Genomic DNA, 23,876 nt, shown 5'->3' on the forward strand with positions numbered 1-23,876 from the left:
AGCCAACGATCTGATCCCCTGCTCTGCATCGTCCTCCAACTCGTCCTCTTTGTCCATGACTTCTTCGTTGGGGTCCAGTGTCCGCTCCCTCTGGGCCCGCGGAGGTATCCATGGGTCTTTTGGCAGTGGAGGTGGGGTCACTGTTGAGGATGGTGTCCAGCTCCTTATAAAATCAGCAGGTCTTTGGCTCTGCATCAGAATGACAGTTTGACTCCCTACCCTTTTGGTACCCCTGCCGCAGCTCCTTGATTTTCACACAGCACTGCAATGTGTCCCGTTCATAGCCCTTCTCCACCGTTAAACGAGAAATGTGACTGTACGTATCGAAATTCCTTCTGTTGGAGCGGAGCTGGGACTGCACAGTTTCTGCTTCCCAGTGCTGATCAGATCCAGATGTTACCTATCAGCTCTGTGTTCTTGGGGAACCAGGGCGCAAAACCTCTACTGTCCGACTTACCTGAACCCCCACCCCCCGCCTCTGCTTGAACCAGAACTGATCAGAAGAAAGCTTTACAAAAAGCAATGAAAAGGCAGTGGTGGAGACACCTAAACCCCTCGGACAAGGGTGACAGGATTAAGGCAACTCCCCTAGCCTCATTTGCATCAAAGATGTGACAAGGAGACATCTCCATTAGCACACAGAATGGAGACAGGTTCCAAGGCATGAACCGCACTGAACTCTGGGACCAGAGAAGCAGGAGAGCATTGCATGATGGGGGATCTCTGCTCCAGATGCTGTTAAACCCACGCCTGCACACCCCCAGCTCAGCAGCTCTCAGACCAATTCTAGTCATAGACCCTTTATGGGTATCCAAAATACTGCATCGGCCTGATTGCATTGTGAGCTCCCTCGAAGTGACATTGCCCATAGCCAGGAATGATCAGTTCCTATTGTCCAGCCCAAACAAAAGGACTCTGGTTCACTCCCTTGAGCCATCGTTTACCCATAAACAAACCTAGTGTCCTCCCTTAGACCATTGTTTCTTCCCTACAAAACCCTACCCAAGTTCAAAACTCTGTTCAGATGCCTGGATCCAAAAGCTGCCTCAGTTCCACAGGGACTTCACCTTTTCCTGACTGATCGTGTTGGGGGCTCTGCTTGTCTCAAGCGCTCCGGACCCTAAGCTGAACAGCCTGTCTCCTGGGAACCTTCGACTGGTTCAAGCTGCACTGAGTGGTGAGACCCCAACTTTCTTTCTTTCTCTCTCTGGTTAAGCCCACTTTTCCCCCGCAGATCTAATCTGATCTCTCTCTTACTCCAGGTATAACTTTCTAAACCTGACTCTTGTAATCAAACTTGGGCTAGATTTCTTCATTATCCCAGTTGAAACCATGTAATATTGTAACTGTTTGGTTTATTGGTCTCTCCTTGTATGGCTATTACTCTGTATACCTGGCAATAAAATAACTTTTATAATCAAGCTGGTTGCCAGACTCTCTCCAGACTTTGTTTACTCTTTTGTGTTCTTGGCTTCCCTATCTTGCTCTGCAGCAACACTCCTCTTACCTAAGCTAAAGTTCCCTGTAGCACCCCGCAATCCTGTGGGGGGTAACATAGAGGTGGGGATAGAGATGTGCTGAACCTGTGGCATATAAGGGTGGCAGCTTGGAAGTGCTGTTTGACCCAGCCTGCTGAGCCCAGGGACATATAAGGAGTCAGCTTGAGAGTGCAGATGTGTTCTGTTAATCTGTGTATGTATATGTGGGTGCTTATCTGAGTTTGGGGCTGGACAAACCCAGCCCTGGGAAACTTAGGTCCTGCAGGGTTGCTCCATTGGGAGGGGACTTGCAGAAGGGAGGAGTAAAGCTCCATATGAAAACACAAGCGACACAAGCAGTACATGGATAGAATTACAACCACCCACCAGGAAAGTAACCCTAACAAATGAGCGCACCCAAGGTGATGGGCAAATCTGGTAACACAGAAGCTCCGGTGTGCTCCAAGGGGAAGAGCGTTTGGTGCGTAGCGCTGCCAGGGTCAGCTGGGAAGATGAGGTGTGAGCTCTCCACGCTGACCAAGCAGGAAGTGGAATTTCAAAAATTCCCAGGAATTTAAAGGATGGTGGCAGGGCAGCGGAGTTCAAACTGATGGCCAGAGTGGTCAGGATGGGCATTGTGGGACACTTCCTGGAGGCCAATTGCTGCGACATAACCAAGCGCAGCGTCTACACTGAGGCTTTGTCGCTAAAAGTTAAAAAGCTCTACACCTCTCGTCGAGGTGGTTTTATTTCGTTGCACAATCAGAGGAGTTGGGTCGGCAGGGGTGGGGGGGGGGGGATTGCAGTGTGTACACCACCACTGTTTTGGCGCAAAAAGCTGACTTTGGTTGACAAAAGTCTGTTGTGTAGATCAAGCACAGGGAAATACAACGAAGGCTAAAGAAATACATCACCTTCCACAGCAAGGGCCTGTGTCTGCCAATGGCGCAAACATCTTTTCCTCGTCTTATCTGTCCTGACAGCTAATCCCCATCACGCCCGTACCTCCCATTAACTTTCAGATTCACAGTCTGACAATCTGCTTCGTAGCAGCCTGTGGTTTGCCTGGCAGTGTGCTCCCAGCCCTGTACCGGCTGTGATGAAGAGCAGCAGTGCTGTGGGCCACAGTACGAAACCCTCCTACAGTTTATCTAAGAGACAGCACCCATTACTCACTGGCTCCCGCTCCCTCTGGATGAACTGCAGCTCCCTGTGCTTCTGCAGACTCTCCCAGGTTTGGGACATCAAACGTGTTGGGATTGATGCAGGGAGAGAGAAAGGAAAGGGAGCCAGTTTTTATGTTTCATTTCTATTCTATTCAGGGTTCTTGCACCACCCCATCACTGTGGTATCTGAGCACCTTCCGGCAGGGCATTAAGTGGCGGGACAAGCATCTGTCACATGGTCCAGTCACTCATTCATCCTCTCCTGAGGGGCAGAATTGCGTGCGTTGTGTAGAGTTTTGGTAGGATTCTTTTTCACGTCTACCTGCTGCTCTGCGTTTAACTCAGAGAAGGCTGGTTGGAGCAGCACGCCTGGCGTGGAAGTTTGTGCCAGTCGTTAGTGCCTGGGGAAGTTTGTTCTACCGGGACTGGGCCCTGAGGAAGCTCTGTCCCCTGCATGGACGAGCTTCATCTTGATGGTGGAGAATTCTACGGGCCAGTGGAACCAAGTTGTTGACCAGCAGCTCGTGTCGCTGAGATGAGCAGCAGCGTTCTGTACTAGTTGGAGTTTTCTAAGAGCTGTTGGCTCCATGCCTGGGTGCATTGCTTAGCATTGCTGTAAGCCCGGATAGGAGGTGATGAATATGTGTATAACCAAGACCAGGCCATCATCTAGGAGGGAACGGGAGTGTCCGCCCCAACTGGAGATGGTGGAAGGCATTACTTATGGATGCCGTGCTTGCCTGTCCCCAAAACCCAGGTGCATCAGTTCTGACAGCCGGCTCTGCTTAGGGCAGGGTGTGCTCTAGCCCTTTGCAGTTTGTGCTCACGGAGCTATTCCCAACTCGCTTTGTAACTTAACGGAGCCAAACTGTTCCAGGGAAGCCATATCTGTTCCCTGCAGAACTGTTGTTTTCCCCACAGGCTAAAAGCCTTTATAGTATCAGAACTGTTTAATAACCAATTTACTACTGAAATAACTTTCAGCAGATGGCGGGGGGGGTCTCGCTTTGGGATAGGTGGAGGAAATGGCTGCCCCTGGTTCGATGCTGATGGAGTTGCGTCCGTGAAATGAGCCAGTCTAGCACTCAAGGTTGAGATGGGCTGAATAAATGAATCAAGTTGCATAAAATATATGGTTGTCCTCCTATTATTGTTATAATTTGTTTTACGGGAGCTCACAGCGGCCCTGATCCCCGTTGTGCTAGGTGCTGCACGGACACAGAGTAAGATACAGTCTCTGCCCCAAAGAGTTTACAATCTAAATAGAAAAACTGGGAGAAAGAAAGTATTACCTCCATTTTAAAGATGGGAAACTGAGCCACGGAGGGAATAAGTGACTGGCCAAGGTCAGAGTAGGGCTGTAGAAAGCCAGGAATTGAACTTCAGTGTTCTCCGGAGTTCCATACTGCTGGACCCTTAAAACCATCCATCCTCCCTAAACAGAAAGTGAGTTTAACAAGCTTAAAATAATTAATTCATGTTTTGCACTAGAGAGCCACAAATTTAGGCTAAGCTTTTTGTGCTCAGTGAGAATAGTGTTGATATGATTCATTTTGCATCCACTGAAGTTATCTTTGCAGCTACCCAAGAATTGTAGACTAGAGTGATAATTATTGAAGTACCTGTCATTTCTATAGTATAGGTTTGAAACCCGACCCAGAAATTCTATAGAATGGGGCGTTCCTACAAACATGAAATAGGTCAGCCATAGATAAACAACATTTTAGGGTGATGTCTGATAGTTTTAGCCATATTTTTTCCAGTTATGTGGGATTAGTACAGTCTATGGGTACCGTAATACTCTGTATGTGTGAATCTCATGATATTTCTAGTTGTATCCCAATCAGCCTTTGCTATCACTGGGCCCAGATGTTTCTTCTAAGTGTGTGGTGTAGAATTATATTTTTCATCCAAAGTATTCCACAGCATTGTGTGAAATATTTAGGATTAATTGACCAATTTGACTGAGGCAGTGGAGTCTAGTGGTTTAAACAGTACTCTGGCGGTCAGAAACCTGGCTTCTTATCCACATTCTGCCACTGACTCATGAGGTAAGTCACTTAATCTCTTTGTCTTTCACTTTCTCTAGGGACAACATTAATCTTTATAAAGCTTTTTCTGTTCTTCTAATTAAATTCGCTATATAAGTGCTATGTGGTGTTATGACTATTAAGCAGGTCAGCACGTTGAACGTGTCATCTCTGTTTTGCTCAAGTACTTTGATTTCTTAAATATTTGAACCGGGGAAGAACATAGGACTTTAATTTATTAGCTATTTTCTGCCTTTGTCTAACGAAGTGATTTAATGTTCTCTGGTTTTGAACTATAGATTTGTGCATGACTTGTGCATCCTTCAATAAACAGATTGAGCACGGAGGTTGTTTGGGCATGGAGGGGGCTGAAGAAATCACATGACCGACTGTCAAAGCAAACGTTTATTCCTTTTATATGATGTGTAGCATACCACAAACGAATGCAGCTTCAACACCTGCAACATTCCAGAGTACAGGAGATTATAGGGTAGATGCTGGAAAATATGAGGCCACTTTGCAAAGAACACGCCCCCTTCTGTAGCTGACTGCACGTCTGAGTTTTTCTTTTGAGTCCTATAGATGTCTGACTTCATTACATTTTTAGTTTCCTTAAAACACTCATTTAGGATGATCAGAAAGACAACAGCGCAAACACCATCTGAACACATTAGCTGCCTTCTGTCTTTTCTTGCTGATACAAATTTAGTTTCCCCAAGTCACTGTATTTAGCACATTAGGCAGACAGTTTCCTCCGTGTCCCTAAAAGTGCACTCCTTTTCTTTAAAGGCTGTGCAAACATTATCAATGTAAAAGAAACTCCATGGTTTCAACATGCTCCAAAAAGCCACAGGGTTATAGAGATTTCTCTGTTTACAGCAGGAAGCATCTGCTTTGAGAATAAACAGAAAGGGACCTACAGTAATTTTAGCTTTGAACAGCAATAGAGCAGCATAACCCACAAGTATCAACAATCCTTTCAGCCTTTTGCGGATTTGCCAGGGGAGGCAGATGTTTCTACGGTTTCTGGAATTTCTGAACGCTGAATGAATCCAGGGATATTAAAAAGCACACAGTATTGACACAAGAGAGAGCTGTTAATACAGCCCTAAAAAGGTGGCTGAATGCCACAGTGAGTGAAGTTGGTACGCATACAGATGTGGCACTAGCATTGGCTTGAGGAAGGCCTGGCAAAGGCTGACACTGTGCAAGATTCCTCCACAACTTTGTGACTGTATTTTGATATTGCCCAGCAGAATATTGTGCTATTCCAGTCCTTCCACAACATCCCCAGCTAATCTGTTCCTTCCAGGTCCCTTCACTCAGCTCTGCCAGTGCTCCTCAACCCTGACTCATAGCAGCCCCTGCTGTTCCAATCTTGGGTTTCCACCCAGCTTTCTCAGTCCACTTCAGTTCTGACTTGCAGCGTCCCCTGCTATTCCAGCCCTGGGTATCTCCTAGGTTCTACCTTTAGGGTTTTATTCTGCTGTCCATCACCACAGTACCTGAGTGTCTTCTGTGTAAAATCAATAGCAATAGTCAAATCTCGAGCTGGACTTCTTGGACTCTCTGGCTTGTCTCTCTCTGTTATAAAATCTATGCTGGGGGTATATTTTTGAGTTGGTTGATTTGTTTTGTTTTGAGGGGGAGGATTTTGTGTAGAGGGGTAGGACTGTACAGACTATGGCTGCTTGTTATAGGGTCCCTGGGCTGGAGCTCAGTGTAGAGCGTTGGCTCGGATTTCCCTACCATCAACTGGGAAGTGGCATAGGGCATTGGAGATGAAAGCCAGACAGCTGGTCTGGAAGGATTTTGATTTCCCTGGAAGGGGAGGACCTTAGTGACCTGTCATGCATGAACAGAAAGCTACAGCTCTGGGAATGAGAGGGGCTGCAGGGTGAGAGAGATGAGGGTGAAGACACCGCCAGAGGAGGGTGCAATGCCTGGCAGAGCTAATCCCCAAAACGGCCAGGAGGAGGCGCCACCAGCAGTGAATGGCCTCTGTGACACATGCCGATAGGCGTTTGGCACAAACTGTTTTCTTATGATAGCTTTACACCTCAGAACTGAGTTAAGTGATTCCTTCCCTTTGCCTGTTCATCCATGTTTTAAAAGAAACTGGACAGTGTGGCACAAAGACTGGCCGCCCTAGGACAGCAGCATGCTGTTGCTGGAATGTTAGAGATGTCTATCCTGAAGGCTGTGTGTTTCTGTCCTAACCAAAGCTCCAGTTGCTCCTTGTTTTCCATACATTTCAACTATCAGGCTGATATTTTCAGATCTGGTGTCTGCTCAAGCGTGATTTTTTTTCCTGTTTGTGGAAGGCTGATCACAAATGAGAAGAAAAGAATATACATAGATCCTCAATTAAAAGAAATCTTACTGTTTTGAACAGCTTTAGTACCAAAATTGTTGGGATTAGAAAGCTGAAGTCTGGCAGGGAAATAGCCCTTACTGAGGAAAAGTACCTTTTGTGATTTCCAGTGAAAATGGATTTTGATTTTGCATAGTTGTTAGTATTTGAAACTTGCATTTTGGGCATGCATAAAACTTTGGGTTCAGTTTTGTAGCCATTTTTACTAGCATTTTAAAGGAAGAAAGACTGGAAATCAATGCTATGCAAAGGGCCAGTGAATGTGTATGTCTCCAGAAGCACTCTCAGTAACTGCGGAAAGAAAGCATGCACTCAGTGAGGCAGGCTTCTCAGTGCAGGACAGCGCACACCAGTGGTATTTGGCCCATTAGTTTGAGATTGTGTAATGTTTTTTCTTTTTCCAAAAAATCACTGAGAGGCTTCATTAGAAAGCTGTATTATCAGAACATTAACAGTGTCTTTTTCTGATTTTTGAATGTGCAGTGTTTAGTTTGCATACACAACCCTGCATTCTGCACTGTGTATGTACTATGAGTCTTTAACTGCATACTCACAACCTGTTTCTCACATCATAAAATATCATACAATTTATTTTCTGTAACTTTCTAAAATGCATCTTGCAAGGTATACAGTGAACAAGGCAGAGAGTCCTTGCCCTATTTAAACTACATAAATGACTTTTTATAGTCCCCGTTTGTCTGGCACCAATAGCATATTATTCAGTAGTAGATGTTCCACATGTATATAAAACTTCATATCATATTATATTTGATAAATTGTATCTAATCATGTAATTTAAAGCTGTATTGAAATGAATATACACTAGAGAACAGAGAAAGCTCTGTATACAGTTGGTAGATTTCAACTGGAAATGTCTAAAAGCCAGGGTTTATAGACATGTAAGCTATTACAGATTTTTTAAAAATGAATTCCTCCCCAAAATTCAATTTCATGTCATGTTAAAGGAACAGTCACTCATCAGAGAATCAGCAAAAAATAATTTTTTTTTGTAGTAGCAGATCATGTTAATATAGGAAAATTCCTTTTTTATTAAAAAAGGAACTGTGTGTGTGACAGAGCCTCTTTGGCTGTGAAAACATAGAGCTTTCCTAATTAACCTGGAGCAACACTGTATAGGATATTAGAAAGCTCTGGCGCAAACACAAAGATGTCATTCAGGCCTCTGGCTCTCCTGACTTCAGAGGCTAGAGAGCAGTAACTGTGAAGTCAATTTGCAGTCATGCGAGGGCCAGCCTTTTTCGATGGTGTATATTTAGTGAGGCTGCCAAGTTTTAAAGTGAAAGATTAATGTAATAGCTGAAAATTTCACAGTTCTTGCTGGGGCGAGACTGTGACGGAGTCGGGAGGAACTCCAGGTTCCATTTCTCCGCTCAGCCGGTGATTTGCTGTGTGACTCTGCACAAATCACTTTGCTCCCTCTCTGCCTCAGTTTCCCCCACCTGTAAAATGTGGGATGACCCTGAAGCCTAGTTTTGAGGGGCTGTTTCCTAATGGCCCGGTTTCCAGAGGCGCTGGGCCCTCCCCACCAAGGGAGTGAGAGACTCCACTTCTCTTCCCAGCGCTGCCCCCTCTTTCTTCCCTCCTTGTCCCAGTCAGGCAGCAAACTCCCTGAGGCACGGGCTGCCTCCTTCTGCGTACAGCGCCGAGCCCAGCCGCAGCCTCTCAGCGCCCTGTGCCTTGAAAGCCCGGGCCCGGCCCGCCTGTGCTAGGCGCTGTACACTCGGCGAGAGCGGACAGGCGGCCCCCGGCCCAGAGCTCACACCGCCCCCCCTCCCCCCGCCGCGGCGTCTCGACGCTACACCGCGAGGGGGCGCGGCCGCGGGACTCCCTCCTCCCGGCCACAGGTATCCGGGCTGAGCCTGCGCGCCCCCCCCCAGCCCCCTTCTGTCACATGACCCGCCCCCTAGGATTGGCGGAGCGGTATCACGTGGCCTCTCCAGTCTCGGCGGCGCGGGAGGCAAGGGAAGCTGCGCGTGTGCGGTTGCCAGGCAATAGCGGCCCGGGCGGAGGAGCGGCCTGCGGGGCGGTAAGAGGCCCTCTGCCCTGGGCAGGGGGGCTGCGATGGGGGGATGGGCTCCCCGGCAGGATGGGGGGGCTGCGATGGGGACGGGGTTAAGGGGCTCCCCGGCAGGGGGGGGGCTGCGATGGGGGCGGGGTTAAGGGGCTCCCCGCCAGGGTTGGGGGGCTGCACTGGGGGCTCCCCTTCCTCCCCCCCCCCCCCAGGAAGATTCAGTGCCCGTCCTCCCCCGGTGCAGCAGGCAGGAGGCTCCCCTGGACACAGAGCCTCTCCCGCGGCAGGGCAGGAGCTGCGGGTCCTGATCTGCACCCTCCCCTCCTTCCAAGCTCTGCTGCCGTGCCCGTGGGAAGGAGGGTTGACTTGACTAAGGCTGGCTAGGTGGAGGGCTGGGGGCGGGGAGGGTCTAGCTCAGGGGTCCTCACACTGGGGGTCACTGCATGAGGTCACGAGGCTGTCATGGGGGAGGGGGATCGCGAGCTGTCAGCCCCGTGCATGGCTGACAGCCAGAGCCCTGCAGGCAGCGCCACCCCCAGCAACAGTGCAGAAGTAAGGGTGCTATGGCATTGGGGTGGGGGGGGGGGCTGCGGTCGTCACAGCCTGAAATATTTTCAAAGGGGGTCCCAGGGAAAAAAAAACAGTTTGAGAACCCGGCCAGCTGCTGTTCTGCTTTGTAGGTGGTCAGCCAGCACCCCGGCCCTGGAATGTAGCTGGCAGCTGGTGACAGCAGGCCAGGCTCAAGTGTTAAATCCGGCTTTACTCTTCCACTCCCAGCCAGCGACTGAGTCTGGGTTTTTCCCGGCGCCTGCACAAAGTGACGTTTTGTACAACGGGAACCGGTAAAGACTCTCGCTATTGGGCCTTCGTCAAAGCTGCCACGTATGTTCTTACACGCTCATTTATTGATGGGGATGTTGATTTACTAGCACCTGCTCATTTCCAGTTACATGGTTGAACTTGCTGTGCTGATAGAGTTGTCTTACCTTGTATACTGATCTAATTTGGTATGGAGGTCTTTGATGGAGCCTTAGGCCCCCAGTGTGCAAAGACACTGGCCAGGCATATCCCTGCATTTGTGAGACACTCCACTGGAATCAGTGGGTCTCCAGGCAGACTGCCTAGTTGGTTCTTTGGAGGTTTGGGGCTGGAATATGGAGAATCAAAAATATATATTTACAGAATTCCATTTTGGAGCATTACCAGAGATAAGATGGACCAATGTTCTCAAATTTTTTACTAAGGTGACCCACCAACTGCACTTTGTCTTTCTTTCTTTTTTTTTTTTTTGGACCCCCCGGTGTCCAAATTCATGGCTGGAGTGGGGGCCAAAATCATAGGCCATCATCTTTCCCTGCCCCCGCTGCCTCTTCCTTGCCTTGCTGATGGGGCACTGACGATCAAAAACAGCATCCTCCATCCCATACCACACTTCTAATCCTGGCGTGGTGCAGAAGGGAGATGGCTGGGTGGTGGTGGGTGGGTTGGTTGGAAAGCAAGCCCAGCCGTGCAATCACCTGGTGGTGGCAGTTCCTATCCCATGAGCCTGGGCTCAGCTTCCTGTTCCTGGCTTTGGCACCTGGCACATAAGGTCTCAGTGATACTCAGGTTTGATTGAGCCGAATCAGTGGCGCTACAATCCTGTGTATCAGGTCTCAATGCCAGGAGTAGGGAGCCAAGCCAAGCCTCATGGGACAGGAGCCACTGCTTCCTGGTTATTGGGCAGTGGGCGCTCTCTCCATACTCCCTTTCCTGGGGCCTCCACTTTGCATTGGGCCCGCATCCCATCTAGAACCTTCCCGTTACCCCCTGGGTTGGCACCCACTATTTGGGAAACACTATGATAGATAACATTTGAATGATAAATAACCAGTCGTGCTAATAATTCTGTGTGTTTTGATGACTTTATAGGTCTGTCTTCAGCAAGACTCAGCAGTAACCTTTAATGATGGGAGACATCCTAGCTTATGAAGCTGAGTTACTTGGGCTGGTGAAAGAGGTAGATATATACTATGGAATAGAAGAGAGAAACTCATCTGGTGCCGGCACTTATGGATGGGGGAAGAGGCAAATTTGTAACTGTTTGAGAAATTGCAGGATCGATGCCTATGTGGGCAGGTGCTTGCAGCTGAATGGAGCCCCACTGATGGGCCCTTGTGCATGCTAAATGTGGGGCATTGCCTGCATGGAGCTCAGTCAGGACCTTAGTTAAAGGAACACTATCAACTAACTTTGGACCCAAAAGGTTTCATTTTAAAAAGGCTTTGCAAAACATAATACAAATAGAATTGTGTTCATGAAATTTTAAAAATAAAGAGTGAAAAGCATTTGTTTAATCCTTCACTGTGGTGTGAGACACCCAAACCAAACATGCTAGTACCTGAGAATTAGAAAGTGAAATGTACCAGTCCACTGTTATTGTATAACCTAAGGCTCTGATCCAACAGATAGTTAAATATATACTTAACATTATGCACTGGGATTAGTGTCATTGCCTTCAATGGGACTATTTGCTGTGTATAACGTGAAGCACGTGTGTAACTTTTTATAGGATGGTGTGTGTTCAAAATGTAACAAACAAGAAAACAGCATGAATGGTGAAACATCAACATAAATTGTTTCAGTTATAATCCTCTTAGTATCAATAACACAGAAAAAGAGTGCATACAACTTGCTTTATCACGTAATTAACATTTGTTTCTGCTTACTCTGGTGACAGGCTCATCTCTTGTGATAGGGTTTCTCTCTTTTTGTACTTTTACACCAATATTTTTTGGTCTGTATTCGTACTTTATGAATTTCTTATGTAATGGCAAAACCAAACACAGGATTTGCCATACTTGGGTAGACCAGACTTTTGGTCTACCCAAGTCTGTGACCTGCCTCTAGCATTGGCTAATACTTCAGAGGCAGGCAAAAAGCCCCCAACCCTGTAATATGGCCAGTTTTGCACATTTTGAATGGAGGAGGGAAAATCTTTCTGGACCTTTGCAGTTTGCCTTGAAGAATGAGCTTTAATTACCCACATCATTATCTTGGTTTGCTTAGGTTCAGATATAAGTGGTGGTAAAATTATCAAGACATTTTTAAAATTCAGGCAGAGCATTTGTCTGACTCTCCTGATGCTAGAAGTCACATTACCTGTAGATGATGCCACCACCTTCAGAAAGTGGTAATTACAAGAAAGTTATGTGACTATCTCTTCAACCAAGCCTTAAAAAACTGTTGCATTACTGGGTATTAGTTCCTTTTCTTGATGAATTAAACAAATCAACTAACTACAGGAAACTTTTGTAGCAAACCTTTAAAGAAGTTTTGGCTATTCATTGGTCAGTGTTTTAAACATAAAAAGCTTAGAGTTTATCTGTGTGTGTGTTCTCGTCTGTAGTACTTAGACTTTGCAGAATTTGAAGACACAGTGAAAGCATTTACAAAGGAATGTAAAATAAAAGGGAAGCCATTGCCTAAAACAGCCGGTGGTTCCTTGAGAGACTCAAAAGCTTTGATTATCCAGGTAACAAATCTTTTATATTGGGTTTGACTAGCTAGTGATCAGAACAGTTAGAGCCACCGCATACTATTACATCAGTTGAAATTATCTGAAATGCTTAAGATAACTCTTGGTTTAATCAGGAGTAGGCTGTTAGCAGGGTATTTTCAGTGACAGAACCTCAACTCAAATTCACTCTTCCAGTAACCACAGTCATACAGAACCCAAGATCTAAATTTACAAAAGTAACTAATGAATTTGGGTGGCTCAGTTTTGGGTTTCCAGATTGACATACATTGGAAAGGCCTGATTTTCAGAAGGGGCTGAGTAGAACTGGGTGAAACTTTTCATACAAAGCTTTTTTTTGGCAAATAATGAAGAGTCGGCAACACCTAAATGTTTCTCGGAGTCCAGTCAATTTAATCAAATTATTTTTGTAAAAAAAAAAAAATTCTGAAAATCAAAAGATTTAGATTTTTCAGTTCAAAATGACTTTTTGTTTCAAAATTATCTTTAAATTATTTGTAACTGGCCAAAACTAAAACATTTCAGTTTTTTATAAATAAAATATTTTGTGTGACTCAAAACAATTTGTTTCGACTTTTCAGTTAGCTGAAAATGTTTCATTTTGGTTTCACCAAAAATGAACTTTTTCCCTGTGTTTTCAGAATTGCCAATGAACCGAAAAATCTGCGTTTTGCCTTACTCTAGTACTGAGAACCCACCTTCATAAAACCAGGCATCTTTAAAATGAGTCAAATAGGATGCCCAAAGTTTAGGCACCCAAAATCGCTAGTCACTTTTGAAATTATGGTCTGGCTGCATGCCTTGATGGTCATCTAATGTCCCAAGTTTTTGAGGAGAGTAGGAATGGGTTGTGGGAAAGTTGTTCCTAATTGGTTAGGAGGATGTTATCATTAACATTTTGAAATTTTATTAATGTTTCTATATAAATTTTTTTGTACATGTGCTCTAGAATTTGGGATAGGCACACTTTACAAAACAAAATAAACATCATTTTACCTTATTAAAATATACCCAGGAATTATGTACTTCCTCTGCTCCTGGAATTCTACCTCATTATTATGAAGACCTGGATAAAATGATGAGTCTGGATCTAATGTTTTTTCCCCTGCCCCCTGTATTATTTTCTTACATGCTAGACATAGTTAGAGGAGGGAAGGGTGAATGATGAGGGATGAACGAAAGGTGGACAGTGTTTCATATCCATCTTACAGAAAGATTTTAAGATGTGATTTTTTCTGAGAGTGAGATAGGGCAACAGAAATAATGTCAAGGCCTCCCAAATGTGGAGACTTGTGGAAAGAAGATGAAGAAAAAGCAGAGTGAGTTATGAGGGGTATAGTACAATATGAAGGCCAAGAGGTCGAATGAAGTAAATTAATGAAGAATTTTGAAAATCAGGAGGGCATTTCTTAAGTGGATTTGGAGAAGGCCAGGAAGCCAGTGAAAGTGATGGAGGAAAGAGGTGGTGGTTGTGTTTTCTAGAACAAGAGAGAGGCTGCAGTGTTCTGAACTCTCTGAGGTTTGGTACATAGGGATTTAAAACCATAAATTGAATTAATTGTGATGAGAAGTAATCTGACCAAGAATGTGGATTATTTTTCAGAGGGTGGGAGATAGTAAAAGTGAATTCTAGCTGTGTTCTGGGGGTGGGAATAGGCAAATGTATTCAGTAGGGAGAGCACGGGGTACAAGTAACTTTGGAATCTAGGATGATTTCCAAGGTTTCTAATTATAGTAAGTAAGGTAGGGAGTCTAAGGTAAAGGGAGTGAACATGAAAACAGAGGGCCGTAGTATTTAGAAATATTTTATAATGGGAAGCTACCATACAGCCACGTGTTGATAGTAAAGACATGAAGATAGCAGGGGAAAAAGGAGAGTCCAGGGACATGTACATTTGTGGATCACGTCTACAGAAGTGATGAGAGAGGCTGATGTTAAAAAAAAAAAAAAAAAACCTCTGAGGAAGAAGCTACCAAAAAAAAAAAGGCCCTATTTGAGGAGGGGGCAATAAGATGCAGATGCATTTGCATGAGCTGAAGTCACAAGATCAAAGGCCTGTCAAAGTGGGGTTTGTGTCTGCCATGCATACATTGATTCCTTTGTGACCTCTTGGTGCTGTGTCAGCACGCTAACTGTATCTAATTCATGCTGGTTGGTGGGCAGGGAAGAGCAGTAGTTCCTGGATGGCATGGAGAGTTTGGGGAAGAAGCTGCATAGGAGCTAAAATATCGAAGTGTCGGTACCGGTTGAAATAGAGTTAATATAATTAGGCCGTAACTGGTGAATTGTAAGAGATGTTGGGTAAATTTTTCAAAAACACCGAAGAGACTTAAGTGCTTTTGAAAATGGAACTTAGGCTGTTAAGTTAGGTACTTTTGAAAATGTTGCCCATTTGTAGGTGGGATTTGAATGAACTCTTTTCTCCTTTGCAGAAGGATCTGCTTACAGCATTTGAAGATGGAGATCAGAAAGTTTTCTTTGAACTTTGGGAGGAGCATATTTCCTCTTCACTCCGAGACAATGAACCTCTTGCCCAGAAGCTGGAGTTTTATCTTCACATACACTTTGCCATCTACCTCTTGAAGCACTCTGTGGGCAAACCTGTAGGTTTGCTTTCCAGTTTGCACTTGTTTTAATTTTTGTGTGTATCTTCTCCCATCTTGGTGTTTGCCAAAACAATATGGACTGGGATGGGTTGGTCTGCAAGTGCCCCCAGGCCAAATCCACTCCATCGACAGCAGTCTACATTTGAGTTTGACTTGAAAACAGACGCTTAGGCTAGTGAAGTGTGGAGATGAAATTATTCACTGGAGCCTGATCCTATGCGGTGCTGAGTGCTGTCAAGTTCCAAAGAATTCAGAGGGAGGTCTACCTTCAAAATCTTGCCCTTGAATTCGTGGGAGTTTATTTTATTCCAGTGGACACTCGGTAACTTACAAGGCAAATAAGATATGACCACCGAATTAATGAGACGTATCTACCAAACAGGAAAAACCTCATTATTTTAAATTGATTGAGCTATTACACCTCACATCTGGATGTGCGGGAGTGGAGGAGGAGGAGGAGGAGGAAGGAATGTTCTTTAGCCTCCTCTACTATTTCTCTTGTTATTTTGGGCTCAGAAAGGACCTTTTCTGCGGGTTTTAAAGTGGGGTCAGAAATCCAGTTTTGTATTATAAACAGGATTGTAACCTTAACTATGTAGTACCTCACCATAACATAGTAGAATTAATTTAATGTGTGTCCTAGTAATGATACTTGTATAACTGAAATAGCTTCAGGGTAGCGTATAGTAACTAAACAATAGAAGAGTAGCACATCAAGTTGTGCAAAGTCAGTTTAAATGGGCCACTAGGTGTCAGCAAGGCTGTCCCCTGTATTTAATAGGTGAGAATTGGTATCTGCTAGAATAATTGTCCCACTGTGTGAGCCTCTGCATTCTCTTATTTCTTCTCTGCTTTATTATGACTGCCTACAAATCTTAAAGGGACATTGTCAGGTAAACTTAGATCTGGAATTTAAGTGTTTAAAAACATTTTAAAAAATGCTTTAAGAAACTTAAATCTAACAGAGATATTCTCAACCATTTGAAATATATGCAGATGGAAACAAGGTAAAAAAGCAAAGGGTATGTCTACACTGCAATTAAACACGTATGGCTGGCCCATGTCAGCTGACTCGGGCTTGTGCTGGAGCCTGAGTTAAGGGACCACAATTTAATGGCCCCAGAGCTCAAGCCATGCATGCCCAAGTTGGCTGACATGGGTCAGTCATGGCTGTTTAATTGCAGTGTAGGCATACTGAAATATATACCTCCAGAGACTATGATCTAAGCAATGCACTAGTGCAGTGGTGCAAGCAACCAGCAGATGAAACTGAATAGTCTTTTTTTTTTTTTTTTTTTAATTGTCCAATCTGAGAAAAGTCCGTGAGAAGTAAATTATATTTTAAAAATTCTGTCAGCAACGAATGTGTTATTTTGTGGCTTAAGTGAAAATGATTGTTAGTAAAAATGTGATTTTTTTTTTTTAAATCCAACAGTATCTCTTCTAGGTTTAGTACAATTCTTCTTTTTAAAGCAGTTTATGAAATAATATCTACTAGCAAAATATATTCCATGTGATATTGAGGATGATTGTTTGGCCCATTGATTTGTTTCCTGTATGGCTTTTGCTCTACTATGCTTGCCAGAGGAATGAGAGATGACTCATTTAACATGTTTAAAATCAAGTAGTGACTTCCTCTCCACTTGCGGATATGGATGTGGATATGACCGTGTACTTACAGAAATCTGCTCCAAGTACTCAAGACTGTTTTGCTTATTAAGCAAGTGGCCCTCTCTTATTTCTCTTGGCTCCATTGTCTTAACGTGGAAGAACCCTTCTGCATTTTCCTTTTGGATAAGTGAATAGGTGAAATGCTCTCGGACTATCTAGAGTGAGTGCTGTTCCCTGAGCTAGCCACTGGGAAGCACTAAGCAGTACTTGGTCTGCAGGTATTGTGGGGTTTAGAATTCGTGCTTGAGGTTGAATTTGAAGCCTTGTCTACACTAGCACGTATGCTGGCAAAATTTTTGTCGCTCAGTAGTGTGAAAAAACACATCCCTGAATGACATAAATTTTGCCGGCATAAGTGCTTGTGTGGACAGCGTTATATGGTGGGAGATGCTCTCCCGCTGACATAGCTACCGCTGCGCGTTTAGGTGGTTTTATTATGTCGGCGAGAGAGCTCTCTCCCGTTGACATAATGTGGCTACACAAGTGCTCTTTCAGCGGCACAGCTGTATTGCTGTAATTTTTAAGTGTAGACTATCCCTAATCTTCCCTTGCAGCTGCCAGCCCCATTATACACCCACCAAAGTTGTTTTTTAAATAACGATGCTTGTTTGTTTGTTTCCTAGGACAAAGCTGACCTTGATGAAAGGATTTCTCACTTTAAGACATACTTGGAGACTAAAGGGGCTGCACTGAGCCAGACCACAGAATTCCTCCCCTTCTATGCCTTGCCTTTTGTTCCCAACCCCATGGTCCACCCATCGTTTAAAGAACTCTTTCAGGTAAGTTTTTGTTTTGCACAGATTATATTAATGATGATTTTTCTCATAGGGTTGATGGATGCTGAGCACCGCTTAGTCTAGTAATGCTTTTTAAATATTTTTCCTTCTGCAGAAATTATAAATCATAAAAAGAATATTTGTGGTGAGATACAGCGTAAGTGCTGTAATAACATAGGAATGTCTTACAAGCTCATATAAGTGTTTGTATACTGAAGGATCCCAAAGTGTTTTACAGATGGTGTGTTCATAAATAGGGATCAATGTCTCACTGGGGGGCCAAAAGTGGTCCTCAGGGTCTTCCAAAGTGGCCTTCTGCTCACCTCCAACTGGCTGCAGAAGGGAGCTGCTGCCTAAGGACCCAGGCAGAGCATGTTTTCCACGGGGCTACACAACTGATGCCGTCTCCTTGCTGCACCCAAGTGGATGGGAGATCAGTGCTGCCCTCCCCCTGGCTCCAGCAAGTAGCATGGCAAAGCGCTCTGCCTGGGTCCCAGCTGGAGCCAGAGGGAGGGGAGCACTGATCTCCTGCCCCCCTGGCTGCAGAAGGGAGCCACTGCCTAGGTAACCAGGTGGAGCACATGGGGCTACAGGACATGTGCGGTTTTCCTGCTGCAGCCAGGGGGACGGGAGATCAGTAAGAAGGCAGCCTCCTCACTGAACTCCTTCTGTTTGGCTGCAGTGCGGGGCATGGGGGGCCTGGCTGCTGACAGAGAAGCCAGGACCCACTGCTTGAGGAGAGGGGTAGGACTAAAAATCCATGCCTTCCAGTTTGACCTGCACTTAAGACACCCACCGTGACTTAGCAGCCAGGCCATGTGCTTCAGTGTGTAGTGACAAGCACTCACCTACACTAGTGCTTGGTCTGTGAGTGTGTGACATACTGTGAGTCATTTGTATGTGTAAAATAGTGAATGTAAAAATGAGCACAGTAGCATCCAAATGTTTACTTTAAACATGTAGTGATTCGTTGTCCTTAATGGCGTATACACCACTACATATTTTATGAGCTGGTAGACTGGTGGCCCTTCAGGATTGTAAAAACGATATTTGTGGCCTTCGAGCCAAAAAGATTGGGACCCACTGCTCTGTAGTATTCAATGGTGCATCATTGTCTTGAGTTTAGACTGGCAAACTTGGCAAATGTCAATCCTGTATACTTTCCAACATGGTGAAACACAGGGAAACTTGAGCTGTAAGAGCAGCTCTGAACACACAGAACAGCAGCAACAAATCTCTAGAAGTTGTAGCTGCAGTGCTGCTTGTTGAAAAGTATCCACTGTTCACCTGTTGGGTACCTTTTCAGCAAGCAGAAACCAGATTGGATGGAGGGTGATGACTGAGGAAATGAGTAGTTGGTATGGAATTTTTAGGAGACAAAGGCTGTCTTTTTTTTGTTAGTCGCTGTGTTTTCTGGTGTTTGGGGGAAGATGTTTCTGTCAAATAGCTAGAAGGAAAACTAAATTCCAAACAGTGGCCGATTCATGGGTTAGTCCAGTTTTCTTACAGGCTTTTGGAATCCAGACCTCTTATAGAAATGTATTCTGATTCATTGATGTAATGCCATGACCCCTAGTCTAATGACAGAACATGGACTTACGTTCCAGACTCAGTCAACTATGAAAATGATCTCTGTAGCTTTCTTCATTAAAGCTGAAGAATTAGCAAGGGGTCATTATTATGTTCCATTACAAAGAAATGAACATTTCGTATTCACCTTTAATTATTTTTACTTGATTTGTTTGCATTTGTGCAACTTAATGCCATGTGTTCCATGCACATTCAGTATGCCTATTTTGGGGTTTATTTTAGCCCAGTCAAATTATACAGTATGACTATTTTAAAATTGAAATAAAATATTGTATAATGTATTTAGGTCTTTTTTTAAAAAAAATCTGCACATGCAATGTTCAGGATTGTTGAATTGACTTGTAATTTCCTTGTATGTGTATGAGCCACTCATCAAGCAAATGAGCTTTCATAACATCAGCAACAAAACTTTTCACTAACAATGTCAGCAGTCTTGCTTGCTGCTGGAAGTTGCTATGATCCCCAGCTGTAACTTTTTGTTTTTTCTTTTCAAGGATTCTTGGATGCCGGAGTTAAAGACAAGGTTGGAAAAGTTCTTGTCTCTGACTCTCAAAGCCCATCATACCCCAAGACTTCTCACTTTATATGTATCCTTTCTGAAAAATGTTTTAAAGATCATTAAATTTGACTGCCCTTTTTATAGTACTTTATTGAAACCTCATGCTGCTCGTTTGCCATGTAATCACCATAATGTTACAAAGCTGTATTACTTACCCTAGGAAATGTTGACATACCACATTCAGAAAAGTCATTTTAAAGAAAGTTATGCCAAATGTTAGGACGGCAGTCTAAATATTTGGTACCTACTGACCTGCTTGTTTACCAGATCGCCATTATTTAATATAATGTGGATAGTATATCATTGCCTGAGGCATAATCCTGACATGATCCTTCTCTGTGTACCCAATAAATCCTCAGTCTTTCTCAGAAGCCCACTTCAGTGGAATTTTTTCAGAGCTTTCATGAGTCGTAGAGATAATTATTTTACTAAACAAATTATGCTTTATTTTTTTTGAAAATCATCCTCTTTTCTCTAACTGTCATTTGAGCTGTAGTGGGAGGCCTAATCTGCATAGTAACAGAGGTATCACAAGACTACTGGCCCTGTTTTTGCTCAGCACAGCTCACTCAGGGCTCGATTGGTACCTCGGGGCAGCACCTAGCTGCATATCCCCAGGAACAAAATAGGGACCAAATTATGACTCTAAGTCCTAGCTCCACAGTGAACATGAGCTGCATCATCCCTTTTCCTAGTGCAGCTTCCTTTCCTCCAACACACCAGCTTGGCTTCACTGGCCTTTTTAGTGGGGAGATGGAGCTAATGCCCCTTCTGTTCTGTTCATACCTTCCCCTGCCTGTCTGCTTGGATGGATGGGGAGCTGTGATTAGCGGTGACTGCTCTCCTTCCCTTGTTATGACCCTTCATGTGGCAAGCCCACACAGAGGAGTAAGTGGGCATCTTATGCCTCCTTATTCCTCTGCATGGGTGCATACGCGGGTTCACGACTGAGCCCTAAAAGTTTCCTTGGTAGGAAACATCTCTTGCTATAAACCAGTTACACAAGCTTATGTCATATCAATTAATATTTGATACAGCTTTTGTTTCAAATCAGCTGTTTTGAGCCTTTCCCTGGTGTCTGCATGCTAAGGTTGGGGTTATCAAAGCTCATGCTTCAGAGCATAAACTGGTATCTGCAGTATAAGAAAAGAGGCTCTCAAATGTTTCCGTACAACACTGCATATCTGGCTAGATGCTTTGTGGGTTTTTTCTTTCCTCCGAAGCATCAGGCAGCGATGCCAGAAGCACTATGGATACTGGACTTGTTGGATTTTGCCATACGGATTCAGTCCATTGGTCTATGTCCCAAGCCTGAACACCCTTTTAATGGACATATGTTTTCCTGAACTGCTCTCTGTCTCCTACAACAGAAGGAGAATGGACAGTGCAGCAAAGGTAAATGACCAGATTTGCTAGAGAAGTTTTATACCACCAGTAGGATAGGCCCAGGGTGAGAGGAAAGCTAATGAAATTGGGCAAAATATGGCTTCAAATTAAGGCCCCAAGCCTGCAGTCTTTTACAGGAGGGACTGCATTGAAGTTAGTGGGTCTTTCCATAGGCACTGCAGTCTGCCAATGGGCCAAATGGCAGAACTTGTATTTCCAGCTTGCTTTTAATGCTGTTTTTATTTAAAAACCGAACATATGGAGGATTTGGTAAAAGGTGGATATTTAAGCAAATTTTGCTATCCTGATTAGATACAATTTTCCTAGAATTCCTCTCTAGTATGTGTTTATAGCTGTGTTTATACAGATCCTCTGCTCTCAAATCTTAGTAAATTATTCTGGAAGTTGTCAGAGATTTGCAGAGAAACAATGAATATTATGGTCTTTAATTCCCCCTCAGTTTAGATTCCTAACATTAAACCAGTTGATTTAACCAGTATAAAAATGAGTTAGTTTTGGAGTAATGTTCTTGTCGTGTTTTGTTTTATAAATGTTCAAAGGCACCTGAGCGCATGTCTACCTTGCATCTTGGAGCGCGCTCCCAGCCTTGGTTAACAGACTTGGGTTACCAGGGTTTGTGCTTGAGTGCGGCAAATAACTGTGTAGACGTTGTGGCTCAGACTGGAATTTGGGCTCTCAAGTTCCTTCCAAGGAGGAGGTGGGCTTGAGAGTCTGAGCTCCAACCCAAATTACAACGTCAAAGCTGTGACATGCCATGGGGTACAATCTGGTCTGTTGGATCCTTGTGCCCCCTTAACTCTCCAGTCTGGTATGTCCTAGGCCCTGCTCTGATATGTGAGCTGCTACTCTGCCCACGTACCCCATCCTCTGGCATGCATGTCACTCCCAGACATGTACCAGAGTGCTATGCCCAGCCACTGTTGAATTACATATCTGATGACACCTGTATATCCCTAGGCCCAGCCTTGCACCCCAAATGTGTGTCTTGCACAGCTCAAGACCCCCTTGGTCAGAGAGAGCCCATGAATTAGTTCATCATAGCATCAAAGAGTATGAATGTGCACCAGCCTTTGTACCCTGAGTAGATTCCCCAAACTTCAATCAAAAACATATGGGCTTAGATAAAACATTAAAATAAGTTTATTAACTGCAGAAAGAGAGGTTTTAAGTGATTTATAAGTGGTATAGGCATACAAATTCAGAATTGGTTACAAAAAGAAATAAAAGATAAAATCACAGTCTAATTCCTAAACTTTATCAAGCTAAGTCAAATGTGAAGTAATAAGGTTTCTCTTCGCCAAAAACGTACAGCAGTCTGTGCTAACTGGAAAAGTTAGGACCACTCTCTCAGTTCAAATGTTTGTGTCTTCCAAATGATCTTGTTGCCGTAAGTGTAGGTGGGGGAGGAGAGGTGAAGTGATGATGTCATTGTTCTTTATTGATACTTTCCTCCAGGTGCTGGGAGCTGTGGTGGTTGGGTTGTTCAGGATTTCGATGGTGATCCTGAAGGTTGCCGGTTCGGGTCTCACTCGCTCTCCCACTGGAACACCACCTCCCGTGTGGTCGGACGTGGTGCTGGCCACATCGCTCCCACGTGTGCCGCTGCCCATGAAAACACATGTGCCTTTGTCACACCAGCCCAATGAGCCCAAGGCTCTGGGGGACTTGACCTTACCTCCAGGTGCTGAAAAGATCCTTGCTGTGTCATGTGGGGTAGGCATCCCCATTGGCGTACATGCTCAAGCAACAGTCTTTCATGTGAACTGTAAATCTCTTGTTTACAGCTTCCCTGTTGGTAAATGGCCAGTGATGGTCACTGAACACTCGGCTGGGTGTTGGTCACTCTTTAGTTGCTGCTGAAGAGTTAGTCTGTGGGTGTTTCCCAGTCTCACAACATGTCTCAGTAACGTATATAACAAAATCTCATAACTTCATATACAGTGATAATGCATACACTTTGACAAATGATGCCCAACAGATTATAACTTTCCAAATGATACCTCACAAGGCATACTTTATACAAAACATCATAATCGTATAACAGCGGTGAAGATGGGGGCTAGAGGGTGCTGTTTTTAGGCATAGTGTGTCACAAAAGCACCCTCTACACAGCTACTTTTAACTCACTAGTGTTAGCTTATGCTATCAGAGAATGCTTAAGTCACTTCAGAAAATGACAGGCTCCTAACATTTAGGTGCTTTTGAACATTTTCCCTTTTGTTCTGTTATGTTGGTTTCTTTTACTCTGAGAATTTATTTGTTGTACTCTGCTAATTTGGTTTATTTAATTAAAACAGAAATGAGGTTTGTCTTCTAATGTTGTAAGTTTCAGTCATTTGCTTTATTATTCTGTGTTGCATTTGATTTTATTAAATAGAGGCATCTTTCTAGTTTGTACTTTTCCAAAAGCGAGACTGTGGAGAGAAATGGTAATTTCCCTCTTAATCGACTTTAATGTAGAGAAATTACTCCTTTCTGAAATATTAATTTTTTCTCCTGTCTTAAGCTCTGACCCTGTCTAACCATTTGGATCTGATGGCAGTTTCACGTCTTAATATGTAGCTCTGTTTTATTCCTTAGAATTTAGGTCAGTTTAGACTAAAAGATTGTTTGAGGCCTGCCTCATCTGAATTGGGATTGGGTCTGAGGTGTGAGGTTTGTGATGTACT

General features: G+C 44.2%; 1 protein-coding gene across 2 annotated transcripts in view; it reads left to right on the top strand.

Moving 5' to 3' along the window:
- Positions 1-9,018: 9,018 nt before the first annotated feature.
- ARMC9 (armadillo repeat containing 9) overlaps positions 9,019-23,876 on the top strand; it is an 89,633-nt gene continuing 74,775 nt past the window's right edge. The window contains exons 1-8 of one of the 2 annotated variants that reach the window (XM_067561118.1): positions 9,019-9,095; positions 9,858-9,962; positions 10,992-11,079; positions 12,469-12,594; positions 15,031-15,201; positions 17,499-17,654; positions 19,736-19,828; positions 21,171-21,195. In XM_067561118.1, coding sequence (XP_067417219.1) covers positions 11,026-11,079; positions 12,469-12,594; positions 15,031-15,201; positions 17,499-17,654; positions 19,736-19,828; positions 21,171-21,195 — 625 coding nt within the window. In that variant the 5' untranslated portion in view covers positions 9,019-9,095; positions 9,858-9,962; positions 10,992-11,025. Of the gene's footprint in view, positions 9,096-9,857; positions 9,963-10,991; positions 11,080-12,468; positions 12,595-15,030; positions 15,202-15,314; positions 15,527-17,498; positions 17,655-19,735; positions 19,829-21,170; positions 21,196-23,876 lie in introns of those variants that run through there. The other variant, XM_067561119.1, reaches the window with a different exon arrangement.

This window comes from Emydura macquarii, unplaced genomic scaffold (assembly GCF_026122565.2).
Source record: "Emydura macquarii macquarii isolate MOO-44397 ecotype Brisbane River unplaced genomic scaffold, CSIRO-AGI_Emac_v2 contig_2365, whole genome shotgun sequence".
Classification (NCBI taxonomy): domain Eukaryota; kingdom Metazoa; phylum Chordata; order Testudines; family Chelidae; genus Emydura; species Emydura macquarii.